General features: G+C 35.4%; 1 protein-coding gene across 1 annotated transcript in view; it reads right to left on the bottom strand.

Annotated features, from left to right (window-relative positions):
* Nucleotides 1–13,160, bottom strand: part of LOC115217227 (ribosome biogenesis protein NOP53) — a 31,049-nt gene extending 17,889 nt beyond the window's left edge. The window contains exons 1-5 of the mRNA XM_029786869.2: nt 12,977–13,160; nt 9,055–9,134; nt 6,484–6,574; nt 2,931–3,106; nt 1,976–2,049 (exon numbers count right to left, since the gene is read on the bottom strand). Of these exons, the coding sequence (XP_029642729.1) occupies nt 1,976–2,049; nt 2,931–3,106; nt 6,484–6,574; nt 9,055–9,134; nt 12,977–13,119 (564 nt within the window). The 5' untranslated portion in view covers nt 13,120–13,160. The remainder of the gene's footprint in view (nt 1–1,975; nt 2,050–2,930; nt 3,107–6,483; nt 6,575–9,054; nt 9,135–12,976) is intronic.
* Between the last annotated feature and the right edge of the window lie 9,579 nt (nt 13,161–22,739).

The following is a 22,739-nucleotide window of genomic DNA, read 5'->3' as shown; positions in this document are numbered from 1 at the left end:
ATTAAAAAGTGCATTTTTATGAAATCATGGTGATCTGCAGCTAAATTCTGTTTTTAAATGACTTGCTTTGAGAGTTGCATTCGGTACGATGTGTTTACTTATTTTGGTAGTTTTGACTTTTAGAGTCCCTCCTAGCGTGTGGCATTTATGTATAGTAATGCCCTCTATATAATATAAACAAATATATTTAAGTGAAAAAATTGGTGGATTTTTTCTCTTGAGGTTTTTCACGCTTGATAAATTCTTAAAGATTTTATCCTATTTTTAAATTATATATATATATATTTACACACACGCATATATATACACAAGTGTGAAATTTGACTGGTGGCCGCTGTTGCCACCGCCATCTGCAGTTGTTTTCAGCTTAAGAGGCAGAGAGAAATAGGGTTTGCTAAGAAATAGAAGAGGGGAAGAAAATTGCTGAGAGATATTTTATTTTATATATACATATTTTATTATGCGAGTAGATATTTCTATATAATTCACTTTTTTTTTTAACATTTTGGTTGTCCTGTAGCTTATACATATATATATATATATATGAATACACACACGTGTTTGTGTGTGTGTACACATAGATACACATAAAAGTATATACACATTGTGCATGCATGAACAAACATACATGCACAAACACACACACATATATATATATATATATATAGCCAACATACACAGTAAAGTAGTTGGTGTTCGGAAGAGCATCCAGCTGTAGAGACCAAACCAAATCAGACTGGAACCTGGTGCAAATCTCTGGTTTGCTTGCACTGGTCAAACCATCCAACCCATGTCAGCATGGAAAACAGATATTAAAGGATAATGATACATATATATATATATATATATATTCAAACCTAATGAAATCTTGGGCTGATGACGGAAATGTTGATCTCTATATCCAACTAATCTAGAAATGGCGTTCTCAAGTAATCGATGTACGTGTGATCTTTCATTATTTTTCCCTCTATACCTGCGTGAATTATTTTTGAGTATACATTGTCTGGGAGACTTTTCTTATAGTAGAGGAAATAGCTAAAATTTTTTGGCTGCTATTTCTAAAAGTTCGGTGTGTGGTAAAGTAAATTATTTTACTGAACCCTAATTATATAATGTATATATATATATATATATATATATATATATATATATATACAGATATACACACATGCATACAATGTACTGCTTGTCAGTTTCCACCTACCAAATCCACTCGACTTTGGTTGGCCTGAGTTTACTGAAGCAAAACACTTGCCCAAGCTTTGACACAATGGGACTGAACCCTAAACCACATGATTGGGGAGTAAAATATAAACTCTCTCAAGAACAATGGTCATACTACAAACTATAGAGTCACAAGTTCAACTTTCTCTCCAGTTTTTGTGTTGTGCCTTAAGGCAAAATTTAAATGTGCTTGAAACAAGTGGATTGAGTAATGGAACAGTAAACAGCCTCTGCTCCTATTTCACATTCAAGTGGTTAGCAGTGATTATGCTGATGAAAACTATTCTTCCAACAGATAAATTGTCCCATCCTTGCAATATGGTGTGCAAAATGGATATAAAGGAGTTACATGCCGGCATGGGTTGGATGTATTCTTATATCATTGATGTATTTCAAATAATGTGAGCAACTGCTGGTGCCGCATAAAAAGCACCCAGCCCACTCTGTAAGGTAGTTGGCATTAGGAAGGGCATCCAGCCCTAAAAAACTGACCTTGCCAATGCTGGTGCCATATAAAAAGCACCCAGTCCACTCTGAAAAGTGGTTGGCATTAAGAAGGACATCCAGCCATAAAAATCATGCCAAAACAGACAGTGGAGTTTGGTGCAGTCCTCAGGCTTGCCAACTCCTGTCATACTGTCTAATGCATGCCAGCATATAAAATGGAAATTAAATGATGATGAGAATCTACTAACCACATTAAAATTATGAGGAAGGGAGAGGGAAATAAAACATATATGAGTTGGCATACCTTTACTCTTATCTTATTAGTGTATTCTAAATAATATGGATCTGCTTCTACTTCTTCATCTTCTTTCTTACAGTCTGGAATTCACAAAAAAAAAAAGAACAGGAAATAAAAATGGATCAATAATCAAAGCAAAATTTTGATTTGCTACAAAATGTCTTTCACTTCAAATTTTTACACAAAAATGGCCAGATAGCAAATTGCTGTGTTAAAAAGAAAAACAAAACCAATTAAAAAATGTTTAGAACTGAGCAATGAATTGTACAATCCTTCAAAACACAGACATAGCTGCATGGTTGCTTCTCAAGCACATAGATGCCACTGCATGGTACCTTGGGTAAGCATCTTCTACTATGGCCATAGTCTGATCAGATTATGATCAGATTGAGAATGGATTTGATAGAATAAGGGAAGTAAATTATACCAACCACCCAACACAAGTATTATCACATTAACCACCTAAAAGTCTACTTTGAGCCAACAGACTCATGGAACCTGGAGCTTATCTGACTTTCTGGGGCTTTTAAGTGACAGAACACAAGAACAAGATGCCAGTCCATTTACAGAGTTAACCCTAAACTGCTGGTAGAAATCATTTCTGGTGAGTGGACAACAGTAACACAAGATGAAAAGCCTTGTTCAAGGACACAATGCACCACTTGGTTTGAGAATCAAACCTACAACTCAATGGTCTGGAGTCCAACATCCTAACCACAAGGCTATGCTCTTCATTATATCATACAGATCCATTCGAGCTGTCTAAAGCAGGAATTATTACTACATGGTAGCGAGGGGGAATAAAGAACAGTCATCTAAGATATTATTACATTGAATGAAGAGAAATAAACAGCATACAAACATTATCATGCAGTGAGGGAAAAGAAACAGAAGCAGTAGCTACCACAAATGGCAACAGATGCACAAACTCATAGAGGAAAAAACAATTTAAATGGCTAACCATTCCAAAGATCATAATCTATAATCCGATCTGAGAAATATTTTGCTTTCTCTTCTTTGTAGTCTTTATTAGCTTGTATGCGATCATTTATAGTCCTTTCTTCCTTTTTTTTAAGCTTTCTCTTGAGTAAACGCTCAAGTTGGAAATCCGACACTTTTTTCACAACTCTGTTTGGTCTGTGAAAGAAGAGAGAAAACAAAATTAAACATATCAACAAAACAAAAATTTTCAAGTTTTTATATAGTGACTGGGACTTTTGGAGATATGCTGTGCTTGAGAAGACCCGACAAGTCAAGTGAGACCATAGCCCATGGCCTATGCCAGTGGGTGTAACCAGCCCATTTATGAATACCCTTCATTTACTGGACAATGAACTTTGCTTGCAAAGACCTATTGAGGTAAGTGTACAAACTAAAATCAGTGACGTGGCCGATGACAATACCGCCTGATTGGCATTCATGCCAGTGGAATGTTAAAAGCATATCCGAGCGTGATCATTGCCAGAGCCACGGATTGGCTGCTGTGCCCGTGACACATGAAAAGCACCATTCAAGCATGATCATTGCCAGCGTTGCCTTACCGACATGTGCCGGTGGCACATGAAAAACAACATTCAAGTTTGGTCATTGCCAGTGCCGCTGGACTGGCTCCCATGCAGGTAGCACGTAAAAACACCTTTTGAGTGTGAGCGTGGTTGTTGCAAGAACCACCTGATTGGCCTTCATGCTGGTGACACGTAAAAAGCACCCACTGGAGTGGTTGGCGTTAGGAAGGGCACCCAGCTGTAGAAACTTTGCCAGACCAGATTGAACCTGGAGCAGCCTCTGGCTCACCAGTACCCAAACCTTCCAACCCATGCCAGCATGGAAAGTGAACATTAAACAATGATGATGTTTGGACTCAGACCAATGTTCAACAAGCAAACCTATGAATACATCCCATACTTTTAATTAAATAATAAGACAGCAAAATTTACATGATATAACTGTTGATGTCACAACTGGTTGTCTAGTACCCCATCAACCTAGCAATCCAGTTTCAGATGTCAATTGAAATTGTTTTCATCTGGCCTAGTGTTTAAGATGTTGCACTCACAATCATTAGATCATGAGTTCAATCCCCAGACTGGGCAGCGCGTTGTGTTCTTCAGCAAAACACTTCCTTTCACAATGCTCTAATACCCTTTCAATCAGGAGAGAATGTTGGCCAGCTCGCCTAGCCAGCAGGGTGGCATCATTTAGAGGCTAAAAGGATGTAAAGTGCATTGTGACCAGCAATGTATAGCATCTGATAGTCTACTCAGTCAGGTGATCATCAATACTTAAGGTGCAGGCATGACTGTGTGCTAAGAAGCTTGCTTCATGTTTCCAGGTTCAGTCCCACTGCATGGTATCCTGGGCAAGTGTCTTCAACTATAGCCTTGGGTCAACCAAAGACTTGTGAGTGAATTTGGTAGACAGAAACCAAAATAAGCCTGTCATATGTGTGTGTGTGTCCGTTTGTCTGTCCCTCACCACTGCTTGACAACCAGTGTTGGTGTGTTTATGTCCCTGAAACAGCAATTTTGACAAAAGTGACTGATAGAATAAGTGCTGTGCTTAAAGAAAAAAAATAAGTCCTCGGGTTGATTCAACCAACTAAAAATTCTTCAAAGCAGTGCCCCAGCATGGCCACAGTCTAATGACTGAAATAAGTAAACAAAAAGATAAAAGATTTTTTTTTCCATTATATGAAATATATAGTTCTATAACTTGATGTAAAATATATGGGTTTTACCTTATTTATTTATAAGTGGTTAACTTATTAAGTTAACAGCTCACCAGTAAGTGAAGAATGATAACTATCTACTTGTGAATAATGTTAGTTACTCAAATGTAAGTGACCAGTGGAAACATTCTACATATAAGTACAGACAACAATTAATCACCTGAGGGTGGAATGATATCTAAATCAGTGTTTCTCAAAATGGGGCTTACCAGTATTTTGGTGGGGCATAGGTTACTTCAGAATGGTAGGGGATAATTAAGTGGTACTGGATCTCCATTGCTTGACAATGAGGATTCACTTATTCAATCGTGTGCACCACCTGCTTCTGAATTAGCATGAAAGTGGCCAAGTATTCCACAGGTATGTATATATTTTATGTAATTGTCAAACAGAATCAGCACGACACAGTTTATATCAAGACGGTACTTTCTGAATAAGATACAAGCCATTCAATGGGTGTCTCTACAGTTTCCATCTACCCAGTTTCGTTCAAAAGACATGGGGTCAACACAAGGTTATAGGAAATGCTACAGTGAGATTAAAATCATAGCTTCATAGATATGAAGCAAATTTCATAACAATTTGACCTTATTGCACGCACCTATGGCATAAGTAACAAGTAAAACTTAGAATATTTTCAATTAAATCCTTTTTTGGATACATGCTATATCACCTGGGTTGGTCAGGCTGTCTAGTGCCAAGTTGACTCCACTGGCCACAGCATTCACCCCATTGATCCAAACAATTTTCTTAAATCCTCTTCCCACCTGATTGGAGGTCTTTTGTGTGGTCTCTTCTGCATGCGCTGGCACCACTCAACAACTGCATGGATCCACCAATCGTCTGTGAATCTTGTGACATGACCAGCCCATTGTAGATTTGCATGGTGGTATTTTGTGACAACATCCTTCTCTCCAGTTCTACCCCTGATCTCATTCCACATGTGATCACTTAGCAAGACTCCCAACATCGCTCTCAGAAAACAAGCACCATATTTATATGTGTTGTGTGTGTGTGTGTGTGTGTGTGTGTGTGTGTATATATGTAATATACATTCTCTGCATTTTTCGAAACCAAAATGGAGCACGGAACAAAAATGGCTGAGTAGTACTGATTCTAGACATAGGTAAAAATGAGGAAATACAGTAAAAAAAGCAGATACTATAAAATAAAGGTTTCACTGTCAATTTATTTCTATTTGTCAATTGCAGAAATAAGTATAGTGACCTTGATCTTTTGCATGGCTGCTGCACACACTCTGGGTCACAAATGTGCCATGTCCTCCTATATTTACTATTATGACTACCACCACAGCCATTTAAGATATAATCTTGTCTAATCCAAATATGCCATACTACATTTGTTTTTCTATTCCCAGCAATGGCCCAGTAGAATCATTAGAGCAACTGATGCAGGATCTTAAGGCAGTGATTTTGAACCAAGATGTGTGGCAGGTGGACTTTGCTGCTGCGACCCAAGTTGGAACCCAGCTGTAATATTAATAATAATGTTTCTTGAGTCTTTTTAGCAGACAGAATCCACTCTGTTGCAAGCACAGAAGCTAGACATCCCTCTGTCCCTACCACCAGCCTTGGAAGTCCTGACTAAATAACCAAAGAAATAATTTTAAAACCTTAACTCATATCACCTATTCACAACATCAGCAGAGTTTCCTCAAAATATATTGTAACAGGCAAAAGTTTTGGTACCACACCTCTGTAACCATATATATCATGATACACCTATATCATAACAGGATAGGGCAAATATCAAAGAATTCACTTACTTTATTGGACATGCGATTTTACCCTTTCGATACAATTGTGAATGACATTTTAAAGGCTGGTCTTTTTGCCTTAAGCGTCTTCTTTCAGCAGCTGAAGGTAAAAAATAATATTAACACATCGTTCCAAATTTCAACACAATGCAGACAAATCAAAGAAATTATTTAGTTTTCTAATTATGAGTTTATGTTTCAACTAATCTATTCTCTAGCTGTCACTATTCTCTGTTTTCTGTCACAATATTCACGTTTTTCCATTCTATCTCTTTATCAACAGCCACTATATAGCTACCTATCATTGTTTTTCTCTTCCATTATTGTCTCCTCTGTACTTCAGTTCTCTCCTTCCTTACCCTTTTTGTCATGCTGCCTTGAACAAAGATCAAGCTGTGCTGCTAAACTGGATGATGGAAGACGTCTGTTAACAAAGGTTAGATACAGTTCCCTGACAACTTCCACACCTGTTTTTCACAACATGAGGTTATAGAAAAAGTATTCACTCATGATTCCATGCTCTGGGATCAAATACATAATTATGGTTTCCTTCTGTGTCTCTTTCATCCACACTAGCACACACTGGCTGAAGTATTTAATACCCAGCTGCTGTTTTGCAATTTGCTTTCAATGCATGTTCATATTGATAATTTATTTTTGGCCTCTGCATACTTTCCACCCTCCATGCCCATGTTTTACTACTATACAACATCATATTTCTTTCATACACTTTATATAGTCTACCTTTTATTTTTTCTATGTAAGGAGAAAGCTCTTGTTGCTAGCAGAAGTAACCTAATCTAAACATTCTAAACTTGATTATATTATTTTCAGTATTCAGTCATAATCATCATCATTCTTTAATGTTCGTTTTCCATGCTGGAAAAGGTTGAACAGTTTGACCAGAGCTGGCAAGCTGCACCAGGTTCCAGTCTAATTTGTTTTGATTTCTATGGATGGTTGTCCTTCCTAACACCAACCACTTTACAGTGCATATTCAATGTTTTTAATGTGACACTGGCTTGAGCACTTTTACATGGTGTCGGCATAAGTGCTTTCTACGTGGCACTGGCACAGGGCTTTTGCAGGCCAATCCTCTTCATCAGGGAGAGCAGCATTAACACTTCTGCTATGGAGGACAGGTTTTCAGTCACTTAGTTTATTAATGTGGTGGAAGAAATAATTAACTTCTATTAATACATGTTGTACTTATCAGACATACTCTTTTACATGTTTCAGTCATTTGAGTGCAGCCATGCTGGGGCACTGCCTTTTAGTGGAGCAAATCGCCCCCAGGACTTATTCTTTGTAAGCCTAGTACTTATTCTATCGGTCCCTTTTGCTGAACCGCTAAGTTACAGGGCCGTAAACACACCAGCATCGGTTGTCAAGCGATGTTGGGGGAACAAACACAGACACACACACGACGAGCTTCTTTCAGTTTTCATCTACCAAATCCACTCACAAGGCTTTGGTCAGCCCAAGGCTATAGTAGAAGACACTTGCCCAAGGTGCCACGCAGTGGGACTGAACCAGGAATCATGTGGTTGGTAAGCAAGCTACTTACCACACAGCTACAACACATACAGTATCAATAGTAAAGTGAGATATGTGAAAAATATTGCAAGACAATGTAACCATTTTCTACATGCATGCTGATTTTACTATTTACTTAGATTGCTTATTAACATCATTAGAGAAATGACCATGAAATTTAACCACACAGTTAAAGAGTTAATACTACAGACACTGTGATTTAGAGAAAAAATATTAGATGGGCATGACTGTGTGGTAAGAAACTTGCTTTTTAACCACATGGTACTGGGTTAAGTCCCACTGCGTGGCACCTTGGGCAAGTGTCTTCTACTATAGCCTCAGGCCGAACAAAGCCTTGTGAGTGGATTTGGTAGACGGAAACTGAAAGAAGCCCAATTTGTGTGTGTGTCTTTGGCCCCCACACCACCTAGTGTTGGTGTATTTACATCCCCGTAACTTAGCAGTTCAATAAAAGCGAACAATAGAATAAGTACCAGGCTCAGCAAAAAAAAAAAAAAAAGTACTGGGGTCAATTTATTCAACTAAAAATTCTTCAAGGCAGTACCCCAGCATGGTCACAGTATAAATGAATGAAACAAGTAAAAGATAAAAGATGAAAAAAGTATAGTGGGTCTACAGAAAGGGTTCTCAAGACTGTTAACATTAACATTTAAGCATTTCGTGGTAGCTGCAATGTTAAGATCATATAAGGTAGTAATAGTCACATTAGTAAATTTTTACTATTACACCCATCTCACTCAGAAAGTGAGTGTTTACCTAAAAAACAAGTGATTCCCAATGGATTTGATGGTCAGATTTGAACATTAATAGGAAAACTATACATGTCACCTTTAAAGTGAGATAAATGTAATATTAAAAATCAATTGTCACATCATATACAGTATTTTAAATGATGAAGGCACAAGATAATTAAATTTGTATGGATAGCACAGGATATTTATGACACAAATCCAAAACATGCTGCCTGGTCCAAGCTTGAAATTCTACATAAAGTGTGTGAAAAATAAATAAAGTACAAGTTACCTGTGATTCTTTTCTTTGATTTGCTAACACTTTTATCAACAAAAAAGAGACTTTCATCAGCTTTTAGTGAAATAATTCCCCTGAAAAGTAAAATTTAAATGGATATCAGCAACAACAAATAACTGAAGATATTTTAACTTCAAAATCTGATAAGACATTTTTTAGCAATTAAAATTCCAAATTGAAACAGCTTCATTAACTGACTTCTTACATAACTGTACAGACATCTAAAATGAAGTTTCAAATTTCAGTTAATTGCCTAACATTATCCTAATGTCAAACATAATTCAATTTTTTATGAATAAAGTGATTCTATAAGCTTCTATTTTTATGAGTTAAAATGATAATAGCCAGTACTTCATGTTTACAACCAAATGGGGGTCAAATGTTTTTGTTATTCTTACCATTACAAAGAAACAAAACCCAGCAAAGCTCAGAGTCCAATGCACTTTCTTCTCACTTTTAAATGTGTAATTGTTCAATAAATAAAACCTTCATCTTATTTTAGTGTCCTTTGTCTGAAATCTTTCATCACACATCCTGTGGGTTGGTGAGTCATTGAAGAAGTCACAGCATATGTGACAAAAGATTTCAGAGTAAATCTTCCTCAAAATTCATAAAATGTATAAAAAAAAGTTTTGATTCAAGTGTCAAATAGATGCTATAAAGTCATTTTCATTGGTAATTAGATTACCCTCTGACTGACTAAATTATTATTGCTTTCTTAATCCACCTGGCCCTAGTTATCCTCATTGAATAATTCAATGTGTGTGATAGGTCATAGTGAGAACATATAATTGTCTCGGTATTAAGAAATGTCAAAGAGAAAGAAAAGATCATGAGGAATAAGTTAAACAAGTGACATATATAAATAAAAAAAATAAAAAAGCTCAAAGGGCTGGAACATAAGTAAATTATGTGTATACAGTTGTCCTATAGAGTAATGGATTTGACCTTACTGAACTTACAGAAAACTCAGGTTTCACTTTCTGGCTGTATAAAGTCAATGGGTTCATGTTGAAATCACAGATATTCATGAATAGCTTAGAGATGAAAGAAATACACCACTAACCAGTATAAAGCAGTTTAACTCTGCTAGAATAGAAATGCCTCAAACAGATTGGGCAAAGAAACTGGAATGTTCCCAACCTCCAAATATCCAGACTTCCTCACAGACAGCAATAATTATAGCAACATATCAGTCTAACACCAATCTTAAAATGCTGGTGTTACAGGAGTATTATCCCAATGTATCAGTACAATTAAAAAATCTTTACAGTAAGTAAAACCATGTCAGTTTACATGTTGCTGATAACTGGATTTGTACTGTTGGTATGCAGCAACTACAAACCAACAGCCTTGATGACCACTTTAATAAAAGTATTATCTTTTATCTTTTACTTGTTTCTGTCATTAGACTGCAGTCAGCTTATGTCAAAATGTCCAACCCATGCCAGCATGGAAGGAGGATGTTCAATGATGATGATGATGAGTATACCCAGAAAATTGCACTATCCATCCAGTTGTTGAAATCTTTAAACAATTTAGTTTCTTTCATTAAACACTACACTGGTAATTCAACAACATGAAACAAGGCACAACAAAATGCTTTGAAATCCTTTTATTGAGATTGTTTCATCAGGAAGTTGATTCTTGATAGTATCATCATTTTGTATTTGCTTTCCATGCTGGAATGGGCTGGAGAGGTTGTCAGTCTAAGTCAATTCTTATTCAGAATTATTGCCATATCTAGAGATGTCAGAAGACTAAATCTCACAAATGTCCTACTGTTGGATGGTTTCTGTGATAGGATGTTGTTCCTTATACCAACAACTTCAGAGAGTGTACTGTGTGCAGGAACATTTTATTGTGGGACACCAACATCAGAAATGAGAAGACCAAAAGTTTCTCTGGACCCATTCGATCACAAACTACTTTACAGAATGCACTGGATACCTTTTATACATTGACAGTTATTCAGAAACAACAGAAACCCACATAACCATGGAATAAAGACTTCCACTACCACCATTTGTTTCCAGAAAGCTGGATTTACAGCTGTAGATAAATCAATCTCCTGTTGTTGATGATGACCCTCCTGTCATGAGGATTATCTACAGCAGTGGTTCTCAAAAAGGGTCCATATAAGATTTTGGGGTGTCCATGCAAGCCAAATAGTAAAGGATACATGAAAAAATTGTGATTTGGATGTATTTATTGAAAGAAACAACTAAATTACTTTCTCCAATGTAAAGAATTTGTGGCCACAAATCTTAGAATCATCAAATGGCTATAGGGATCCATTTGAAAAAAATATTCAAAGAGGTCCATAGGTAAAGAACTTGTGGCAACAAATCTTAGAATCATTAGGTCAGTGATAAAAGTATTAGACAAGAACTGCAAACATTTTGACAGATTTTGAGATAGAGGTAAAGGATATGGACCACATCCCATTTCTTTTGTTTTTTTTCAACAGAAACCTATTTTTACGACTATGGAGATTCTGAATCTGCAAAAAGATCAGCATTTTAAAATTTTAATTCGTATTTAGAAAGTGGATTTTTGGTGTGGCTGTGATTTCTAGATTGCTAGACTTTCCAGTTGGAGCGTACTTAAAAACTGAAGATTTTTAAAACCCCAAAAAAACACGTTTTCAAAATTTAATTTCCCCCTCTCCACCCCTCTGGCAAAGAAAAAAAAGGTGGGGGGGATTAAAATTTAACTGCTGTTTCTAGCATGTCGAGTTTTCTGTTTAGATACTTTCTACATCTGCTATTTTAGGAGGGGAAGGTATCTATTTTTTTTTTTTTTTTTCAAAAATTGAAATTTTACAAAAATTTTTTTTTCCCAGAATCAAAATCTCCGTATTTTTCTACGTATTTCGCCAAAAACAATTTCTAAAAAAAAGTGAAAAATTGGTGGGGGTGGATAAAAATTTTGAATTGCTGATTTCTTTTTTTGCAGATTCGAAATCTCGGCAGTCAAAAAGGCGAGTTTCTGTAGAAAAAAACAAACAAACAAAAATAATCGAAAGGGGGGTGCGGACCATGTCCTTTAACTCCGCAGATTTCGACAGTCAACGAAGGAACTTCGTAGTTGTTTAAGCAGCTATTCCCCCTCCCAATCACGTTACCATGATAAAATGAGGGAAAACATTTGATAATGTAAGCCTAGATATGGTCTGAAAATACGATGGGATGGCCATTGCTGGAACACTTCAGTCATAAAGCTTCTGGTTCAGAGCTGACATAAGCTAAACAAAACAGCCCTTATCCATACTGTACCAACGTAAACAGTCAGAACATTTAGTGTAAATGGTTAACAACAAATAACAATTAGGGTATAAAAGGAAGTCTTGCCATTTATTATGTCCAAACATAACTTGATTTCCTGCAAGAGGAATAATGACTTAATTATCGCACGTCGAGAGCATGCGATAATACGAGTGTATGGGTGCGTGCGTGTGTGCATATATATATATGAATAAATAAATGGAGTTTAACGCAGGTGTAAATCAAATATTTGATTTACACCTGCGTTAAACTACATTTATTTATTCATATATTATTCAAAATATTCCACGTAAACACTTAGTTTCTACCTTTATAATCAAGGAGTTACAACCTCTTTACTTGTGAGATTTTTGCTACCCTGGTAACTATTTATTTATTTTTCCGTGTTAATTGTTAACAAGGTAAAAATACACTCATCTATTTATATATATATATATATATATATTCGTTATTAATCAATAATTCATGGTGTAATTTAATAAGATCCTGCTTTGTTTGAATGGATATTATTAGCCGTTGACTACCATTTACTGGAAGATGACAAACACGTGCCACTGAGAATACACACAAAACATGATGTAAAAAAGAAAAAAATCAACAACCATTTCATCGTACAGAAAAAAACTTACCCAGTTCGTTCTTGATGTCTTACATCTTCCAAATATTCTTCTACGTCTGTGATATTAGTTTTCCTCCAAGATTTCTTTTTATTTTTACCCTGGTGTAAACGCTCTTTCTTGACTGAAGCTGCATCCATAATCATGGTCGCCATTAAAAGGCTGATTAGACTTACCTCCCCTCGGTTCTTCCGGTTCTAAAACCAGGAAAAAATGAAAACATCCTCTGATTTAAATTTGATTTAATTTGAAACGTTCTACTTCGTAAGTTCCTTTTCATTCTTCCAATATCAAATGTTTTATTGGTTCAGTAGCTATTTGAAGATTAATAACTAAATACATGCAAAGCTTGTCGACTGCGGGGAAAATTTATATTTTATCAGTAATTTACCAAAACAAAACAAAACAGATTGTAAGCTACGGCGTAATATGTGTGTTTTGTGTGTGTGTATGTGTGTGTGCGTGCGTCTGTGTGTGTTGGTATTTGTCACCTTGACAACTGCCAATGTATTAGGGACATAAACAAACTAGCACCGGTTGTCAAACAGTGTGAGACAAATATCAACAAACGTACACGCGCATGCGCACATGTATGCATATATCTTATTTGTTTCAAACATTAGATTGTGGGTATTATTTGATTCTATCACCCGCACGATTTTCACTAAGAAAAAAAAAATCGGATTTTTTGCCTAGAATCAAGTACTCTGACCTCCTAATATGCTGCAAACCCCTTATTTTTGTTCGGAAAAAGACCCACTACACTCTGGGGGTGGTTGGCGTTAGGAAGAGCATCCAGCTGTAGAAACCTTGCCAAAACAGACTGGAACCTCATTGCAGCCTCCTGGCTTACCAGTCCTCAGTCAAACCATTCAACCCATGCCAGCGTGGAAAGCAGACATTAAGCGATGATGATGATGATGTATAATGATATGTATAATTATGATAGATTGTTACCCATTCAGTGAACTTTGTCACCCACTCATTCACTCTCTTTTCCTTCTCTCTCTGGGTTTTGTAGTATATTAGAAGGTCACTGGAATTCATTCAATGAAACAAAAAAAATGTCCAATGATTCCTGGATAGTGGGAGGGCCCATCCCCCTCCCTTTTTTTCCAAAAAAAAAAAAGGAGTTTGCTGCTTATTAAGAAGTCAGGGTACTTGATTCCTGGCAAAAAATCTGAGTTTCTTTTTTTTTTTTTCTTAGTGAAAATCGTGCAGGTGATAGGATTAAAATTTACCAGATTGTAGCCATGCTGGGGCACCACCTTGAAGTATTTTAGTCAGACAAATCGACCCCAATACTTATTTTTTAAAGCCTGGTACTTAATCCAACGCTATCTTTTGTCAGAGCGCTAGCTTACAGGTGCGTCAACACACTAACACCGATTGTCAAGTTGTGGTAGCACACACACATATATAGGCACAGGTGTGGGCTGGTGGTAAGAAGTTTGCTTCCCAAACACCTGGTTCCAGGTTTAGTCCCACTACATAGCACTTTAGGCAAGTCTCTTCAAATATAGCCTTGTCAGTGGATTTGGTACACTGATCATGGTCATTGCCAGCTTCCCCTAGCACCTGTGCTGGTGGCACGTAAATAGCACCCACTACACTCACAGAGTGGTTGGTGTTAGAAAGGGCATCCAACTGTAGAAACAGCTTCCAAGACCCCCGGTCAAACCGTCTACCCATGCTAGCATGGAAAACAGACGTTAAATGATGATGATGATGATGATATATATTATATATATATATATATATATATATATAATATATATATATATATATATATATATATATATATATATATACTTTATTTTAAGCAGCAGAAAATTCAACAAAATCTGTTACTCTGAGTTTCTCGTTGCCGTTCATCAGACAGTTTTTGCTAGAATGGAACCGATATATCAATCCAATCTATACTCTTACAAACGCTACACCTTTAAAAAGTATATATATATAAAAATTATAAAATCCGAGGAAAAAACCTTACATTGAATAAAATACATATTGACATTAATGAAGAAAGTGCAAATTAATGCATAGAAATTAAACCTGTTATAAATATTACACTGCAATACATATTTATATTAAAATCTACATATATATATCAACATACACAAAATTATGCGCGCAAACGCCATACATATACAGACGTATGAATATAAATCTAAATATACACATAAAAGCATGTGTACATATATTCACGCAAAACCATCTCGCACGCAAGTTAAAAAATGATCTATGTAGCGATTCTCATATACTGAGTAAGGTGGGGGGACGAAAGAAAGGGAGAGAGAGAAAAAGGAACGAAGGAGGTGTGGGGAAAAAAACGAAATAAGAAAAAATTATGTATACAAGCAGTGTAACGGCATTATTGGCATATATGGAGACAAGTATACATACACAAGTTTGAATTGATACATATACATACAGTCGTGTATATGTGTGCTTAAGCACAAACATACTTTCACTTACACATACACAGATACGCATGCTTACAAATACATATGCTTTGCTATGCACATACTTATATCAACGTTCTAATTTTGACAACATTGCTTTTTTTTAAAAAAAAATTGCTTTTTTTTAAAAAAATGGGTGCATTAATAAAAATATATACGAAAGACATAAAATAAAATATAACATCCTATTTTGGGTCATTTATAAATAATCAAGGTAATATAAATAATCAAGGTAATCCTATACAATACAATAACATGAAAACAAAGTTGGAGGTTTTTCCTAATATATATGTAGAAACATAAGACTTTGCTATACAGATTAAGATCCGCATAGCTTGGAAACAAAATCCATCGTAGCGCTCATCGTTCAAGAGTCAAAATCAAAATCAAAAATACAAAATATATACTCTATCCATATGGTATATTTATATTCGACATTTTAAATTTAGCCGCGTGCCTACATAAGTTCATTAGCTCACTTCTTTGATTCAAAGAATTATTGTCTTTGAATAAGATGTACATTTTTTCTAATAGACAAAGCTTGCACTTGAAATTATTTTGTATGCTCCATGCCTGTATGGTGCCGCCCTGTCCAGAATGCTCCATGTCACGTTGAAAGGTGGGGCTTCCTTTTCTTTTAGTTCCCAGACATATTTTGCTAGGCTGGTTTTCTTCCTATTCTCTGGGTATTTAAATGAATTTTTATGAGAATAAAATCTTGTTTTAAATGAATTTTCTGAAGCCCCTGTGTATGTCTTGTATTCCGATGAGCCTTCCACTTGCACCTTGGCTCTATAAACTACTCCTTTCACCAGACATTTCCCTTCTAACGGACAGGAGCTTTCGTTTTTGAAATTACATTTCTTAATGGGCTCGGCACCATGTCTAATCTCAATTAGCTTCCTATTATGTTGGCTAATGTAAGAGGCGAAATTTCTGCAACAAGAATAGCTAACCTTCAGGGTTCTTCTGTTAAATATCCTATAGAATTTATGACCCTGCTTAAAATGCTTAGAGACTAATCTCAAAAATTCCTTACCTATATTAGTCTTTACGGCCAAATTGAAAGCCGGGTTGAACCACAAAACTTTCCTGGTTCTAGTTCTTCGTGCAGCATTATTATCAGCATTAAGCTGGTTGAACTGGATCTTCTCAGAGAATCCACTATTCTCTAATGCGCTATCGTAATAAGGTGCAGCTGCCTCGTCCGAAGAAATTGAAGATATTCTTCTACCTACATTGCTGACTAAGTTCCTAAGGATAACTGGTGGATGGTTCGAATCTTTGCTAATATACGATAGCTTTTCATTGGGCTTACGGAAAGGTTTAAATCTATCCGATCTTACATTAAAATTTACGTCTAAAAAATCTACACTATTCAGGTTAGCATCTATCGTAACCCGTAAGCCCATCCTTTGAAAGAAAGCTATGAGGTCCTTCCTAAGTCTATCTGATTCATGGCCGTTTAGATTATGCGTGGCTATAAGGCCGTCATCCCTATATAAACCTGCATCTATAAATGGGAATTCTATTTTTAGATAATAGAGAATAAAGGCTCCTATGAGCATACATAACTCAGCCCCGTCGTATGCCCCCATCGGTACATCGAAAAGAGAATCCTCAGTCTTCTTAATCCAGGTGGAATCCTCGAAAAAAAGAAGCGATTTCCTCGCATGCATAATAATATCAATTTCCGAGCTATCGATGTTGACATACTGCTTGGCGAAGTCCAATGCCCTTAGGAGCATATATATATTGTAAAATATAATTGCCAACTAAATGTGGTGGTCACATAGTGTTGTTTTTAGCCTCTGGGGGACATCTCCTCCATCTGGTTAATGGCACACTGTCTGTGTCCGATTAGTATTTGCGAGGGGAAATCATCGTTCCCATCGTTAGCCTTATGTGATACACACAGACCTGGGTTCCCATCATCAGTGTGTGATAATTATGAGCTAGTGATGAAAACTCATTCCACATGCAAAATACTATATGCTTTTTCCAGTGACAAACTGTCACCGATCTCAAAAAAGGAGAAATCAGCAATATTGAATTAGTGTTCTGGCTGTAGTGAATGTTTAGCTAAGGGATAGTTACCAATTTACACCACTCAGAAGGATCTGTAGGATCTATGGGCAGTTCCTGTGACTATTATGATATATCATACATACAGATATAACTAGAGAATTTTAAACATATAGATATGCATAAACAATGTGAGGGTGGGTGTATATAATGCATTATTTGGTACTTAAATTTGTGCAAGTGGGCATGTGTGGATAGGAAGAGGAAAAGAGAGAGAGTAGACATCAATAATATAAGAAAAGTAAAAGAGAATAGTCATGAACTTGTTTCTTTTGAATTCAGTGTATATGTGCTGTGAGTGTGGAATGTTGGACATTTGATTTAACCCTGATGCCAGAATGATTTTACAAGCTCTAAGGGAGCAAATTTTTGTTTAGAGGTTATCAGTTTGTGATTTCTGCTCTGGTGCCAGTAAGGTAGAGAATGGAATGGTATCATTAAGCATTTTATATAGGCCCCTGCTGTTCTGTTAATTTTCTTGCTTAAGTGGGCATGGCATTTACTAGTGAAGGTACCACATGTTTATGATATTTCTGTATAGTCATTCTATACATCTAGTATTGTTTCCTTGCATGTTCAATAATATAATAATAAACAGCACTTACTGTATTTTCCCACGGTTTATGTTGGGGTCCTTAATATTGTATACAAGGTCTTGTTGTATACAAGGTCTTTTTCACTTTTTTTTTACTTCATTTGGAAAGTCCTTCTACTGTTTGGTTTGATGCTAATAATGGTTGGTGTTTGTCTGTTTTGTGATACTTTGTTCCAGTCTCAAGAAGGCTTTTTTAATTTTGTCTATAAGATACAACCACCTTGGAATGTCTATTACATTTTCCTTGGAGATAATAATTTCCAGTGTTTCCTCCAGACATGGATTCAGACTTGTGATGTTCCGTCATATGATTTGGTATTTTTTAATATAGAAACTTCGTTGTGTGTTTCACCCCATTCCATTTAAGTCTCTAGATGAGATTAGCTAAGGATGTGTAGTGACTTTTATTTACATCCGCAAATGACATAAGATGGTTTCTAAGACGGCTTTTCATTGTCAGATGTTGCATCGATGTACACATTTTTGTGGACCTGCCTTCGCTTCCACATTTATAAATCATACTCCTTTTCAAGCAGTTGTTTCAAAATTTACATTTGTTTCTCCATCTGCAGTTATATGCTCTCATGTTGCTGCTGGTTTTGTTGTTTTTATGTTCTACATCACCCCTTAAGTTGTGTATATTGGTGTTTACCTGTATGTTTTGCTTGCTATTGGAGCTATTATTGCTGTTTATTTTACAACATTCTTCTACTATTATGGTCTTATTTATCTCAGGTTTAGACTTCGCTGCTAATAATGTACTATTATTTGAACCCAAGTCTGTTTTTATGGAGTATTTATTCTCCACTTTCTTATGCATTTTCTCACTGCTTTTTCTATTCAGATCTACCATTTTTCTGTTCCCTCAGTCAAGTTATATTTTATATACAATTATATGGAAATAATAGAGAAATCCATGCTATATGTTAATGGATCTAAGAAATGCGACTTATGCATAGCAGAAATATCTCATATCAAGGCGGCGAGCTGGCAGAAACGTTAGCATGCCAGGCGAAATGCTTAGCAGTTTTACGTGTGTCTTTACGTTCTGAGTTCAAATTCCACCAAGGTCAACTTTGCCTTTCATCCTTTTGGGGCCGATAAATTAAATACCAGTTATGCACTGGGTCGATGTAATCAACTTAATCCCCTTGTCTGTTCTTGTTTGTCCCCTCTATGTTTAGCTCCTTGTGGGCAATAAAGAAATAAGAAATATCTCATATTCTTCTCAGATCTAGCAATTTTAACACACTGCTTAATTCGAGATCTGACATTTTTAGGAAGTATAGACACATGGATAGGTGTCTTTTATCGAATTGGAGGGCACCACCTGCTCCAGCTTGAGTTGATGTCTCATAGACTTTGACATATTTTCAGTTAATTTGTTCTAAATTAGTTGTATTTAAAGAGCTTTCTGCATTCAGGGAGGATGAAGACCTTAGTTTTCTAGATTTCATTTCTTTTTTCTGGTTTCATTTTCTGTATCAAACTTTTTCACATTTTTTTCTTATTTTTTACTGTCCAGCATCCTTGTTTTTAAAATATATATTTAACACACAAACAGAACCTGAAATATTGCTTTAAGATATTTGATGTATTTTATAAATACACTTGTTCAAGTATCATAAAAGTATGAAACTATTAGTTGTCTTCTCTTTCAGTTATATGTTTAAATTGATATATATATCTCACAGGATGGAATACATTTTTGTTGATTCTACCTCTATTGGATCTATAAACTACATATATGTGTGTATATGTATTATTATTATTATTATTGTTTTTTGTATTTATATTCGTATTATTTTTTTGTTTTTTGTACTTATATTTGTGTAACATCATCCATTTTTCTGTCCTTGTTTCGTATACATTCAATCCTTTTTCCAAGAAATCTAATGCTCGTAGCTTAGTTTTTCCTTGGGGCTGGCCAGATCAGAGCAATCTCAAGATTAATCAGCCAAAATTGCAAGGATGATCTGGTTCTTGACTGAAGATTAGAGGCTTTGAATGACCCATCCGTGTTTTTTGTATCATCTATTTGGATGTTTTGCATTCTTGTCCCATTTTGTATTTATATATATATATGTATATTATATATATATATATATATATATATAATAATTAATAAGGGTGAGAGAATTAGATACTAATTTAATAGTATATCTATTTACACCAAGTGGCCTAGTGCTCCGAGAAACCTGGATTATTATAATATTTTATAATATATTATAATATTTTTACAAAATAAATATAAGAGAGTGGTCACTATATGGCTCACTCTAGCACCAGTTAATCCAAAAGGTTTCAACCACAAAAATACATGTTTCCCATGAAAGTCAGTACGATTGTTAGCTCACACGGACAGGGCAAATAAAAAATAACAAAAATACAGATTATTTGGGACAATTGTTCGCTATTAATGAATTAAATGTAATATTACTTACAAAAAAATCCACTTGTAGCTCCTCAGCCAAAACTATCTGGATGAAATCCACTCAATCACACGCCAGATTTTACCATAACGATAAATACGCGTGTGGTTCAATTGATTACATCCGACGTTATAATTCAAATGCCCCAACTAACAGCGCGCCAAATTTTCACGGAAAACAAATACAGCATTTAGAAATAAATGCAGCATAATTATAATTAATTAATAAGGGTGAGAGAATTAGATACTAATTAATAGTATATCTATTCTACACCAAGTGGCCTAGTGCTCCGAGAAACCTGGATTATTATAATATTTTATAATATATTATAATATTTTTACAAAAAAATATAAGAGAGTGGTCACTATATGGCTCACTCTAGCACCAGTTAATCCCAAAGGTTTCAACCACAAAAATACATGTTTCCCATGAAAGTCAGTACGATTGTTAGCTCACACGACAGGGCAAATAAAAAATAACAAAAATACAGATTATTTGGGACAATTGTTTCGCTATTAATGAATTAATGAATTAATGAATTTGCCCTGTCCGTGTGAGCTAACAATCGTACTGACTTTCATGGGAAACATGTATTTTTGTGGTTGAAACCTTTTGGATTAACTGGTGCTAGAGTGAGCCATATAGTGACCACTCTCTTATATTTATTTGTAAAAATTATTATTATATTATAAAATATTATAATAATCCAGGTTCTCGGAGCACTAGGCCACTTGGTGTAGAATAGATATACTATTAAATTAGTATCTAATTCTCTCACCCTTATTAATTAATTATAATTATGCTGCATTTATTTCTAAATGCTGTATTTGTTTTCCGTGAAAATTTGGCGCGCTGTTAGTTGGGGCATTTGAATTATAACGTCGGATGTAATCAATTGAACCACACGCGTATTTATCGTTATGGTAAAATCTGGCGTGTGATTGAGTGGATTTCATCCAGATAGTTTTGGCTGAGGAGCTACAAGTGGATTTTTTTGTAAGTAATATTACATTTAATTCATTAATAGCGAAACAATTGTCCCAAAATAATCTGTATTTTTGTTATTTTTTATTTGCCCTGTCCGTGTGTGAGCTAACAATCGTACTGACTTTCATGGGAACATGTATTTTTGTGGTTGAAACCTTTTGATTAACTGGTGCTAGAGTGAGCCATATAGTGACCACTCTCTTATATTTATTTTATATATATATATATATATTTATATAATAGTTATCGCCATACTAATATGGCATTCTTATAAAAATAAGAATAAAGCTGTCCGCTTATTAGCTCCATGAGGCCATCGCCTTAAGTTAGCTATTTGATACACAAACTGTATCCATATAACCTTCGAACAAGGGAGGTCAGTCGCTCCACACTACTTGACCGACAGCTACAGACGCGTTTCGGGGTATTGCCCCTTTTCAGTGTAGCGTAGTCAGACCAGTAGGTGTCGCTTCCGACAATCTCTGTTCAAAGGTTTTATTTACCTAGTTTCGGTGGAATACATCCACTTGTTTTCAATAATAGAAATATTAAAATTACTAAGTCTCTCTAAAAGAGAACACGGCAGCGTTCCCGGAAAATAATAGTTATCGCCATACTAATATGGCATTCTTATAAAAATAAGAATAAAGCTATTATTTTCCGGGAACGCTGCCGTGTTCTCTTTTAGAGAGACTTAGTAATTTTAATATTTCTATTATATATATATATATATATATACATAAACTTACTTGGAAATGGATGCATGGTGTTCAATTAAATGATAATATAAATAATATATATATGCACATATATATATATATACACAAAAAGGGACAAGAACACAAAACATCCAGACAGGTGATACAAGAAAGGGACAACAAAACATCCACATAGATACAAAGAAAACAAGGACGGGTCATTCGGAGTTTTCTTTCCTCAGTCGAGTTTGTGTTGTTTACAGTTGGTGATGTTCTGTGCCCATATATGCATATATATATATATATATATATATATATATATACAAAATCAGAAAATGGAGAAATACATCTAAATCATTAATCAACTACCAGATAATACCCAATCACATACTTTATTGAACCACTACATAAGAACATTAAGGTTAAACATAAAAAAATATAACAAAACAGCGTACATGAATGAGTAATACAATACAATAGGTACAATCATTATGGGTTGAATTTGCAACCCCT

The sequence above is a fragment of the Octopus sinensis genome, linkage group LG11 (assembly GCF_006345805.1).
Source record: "Octopus sinensis linkage group LG11, ASM634580v1, whole genome shotgun sequence".
In the NCBI taxonomy this organism is placed as follows: Eukaryota; Metazoa; Mollusca; class Cephalopoda; order Octopoda; family Octopodidae; genus Octopus; species Octopus sinensis.
The sequence above is the reverse complement of the archived record's forward strand: the minus strand, read 5'-3'. Positions and strand labels throughout refer to the sequence as shown.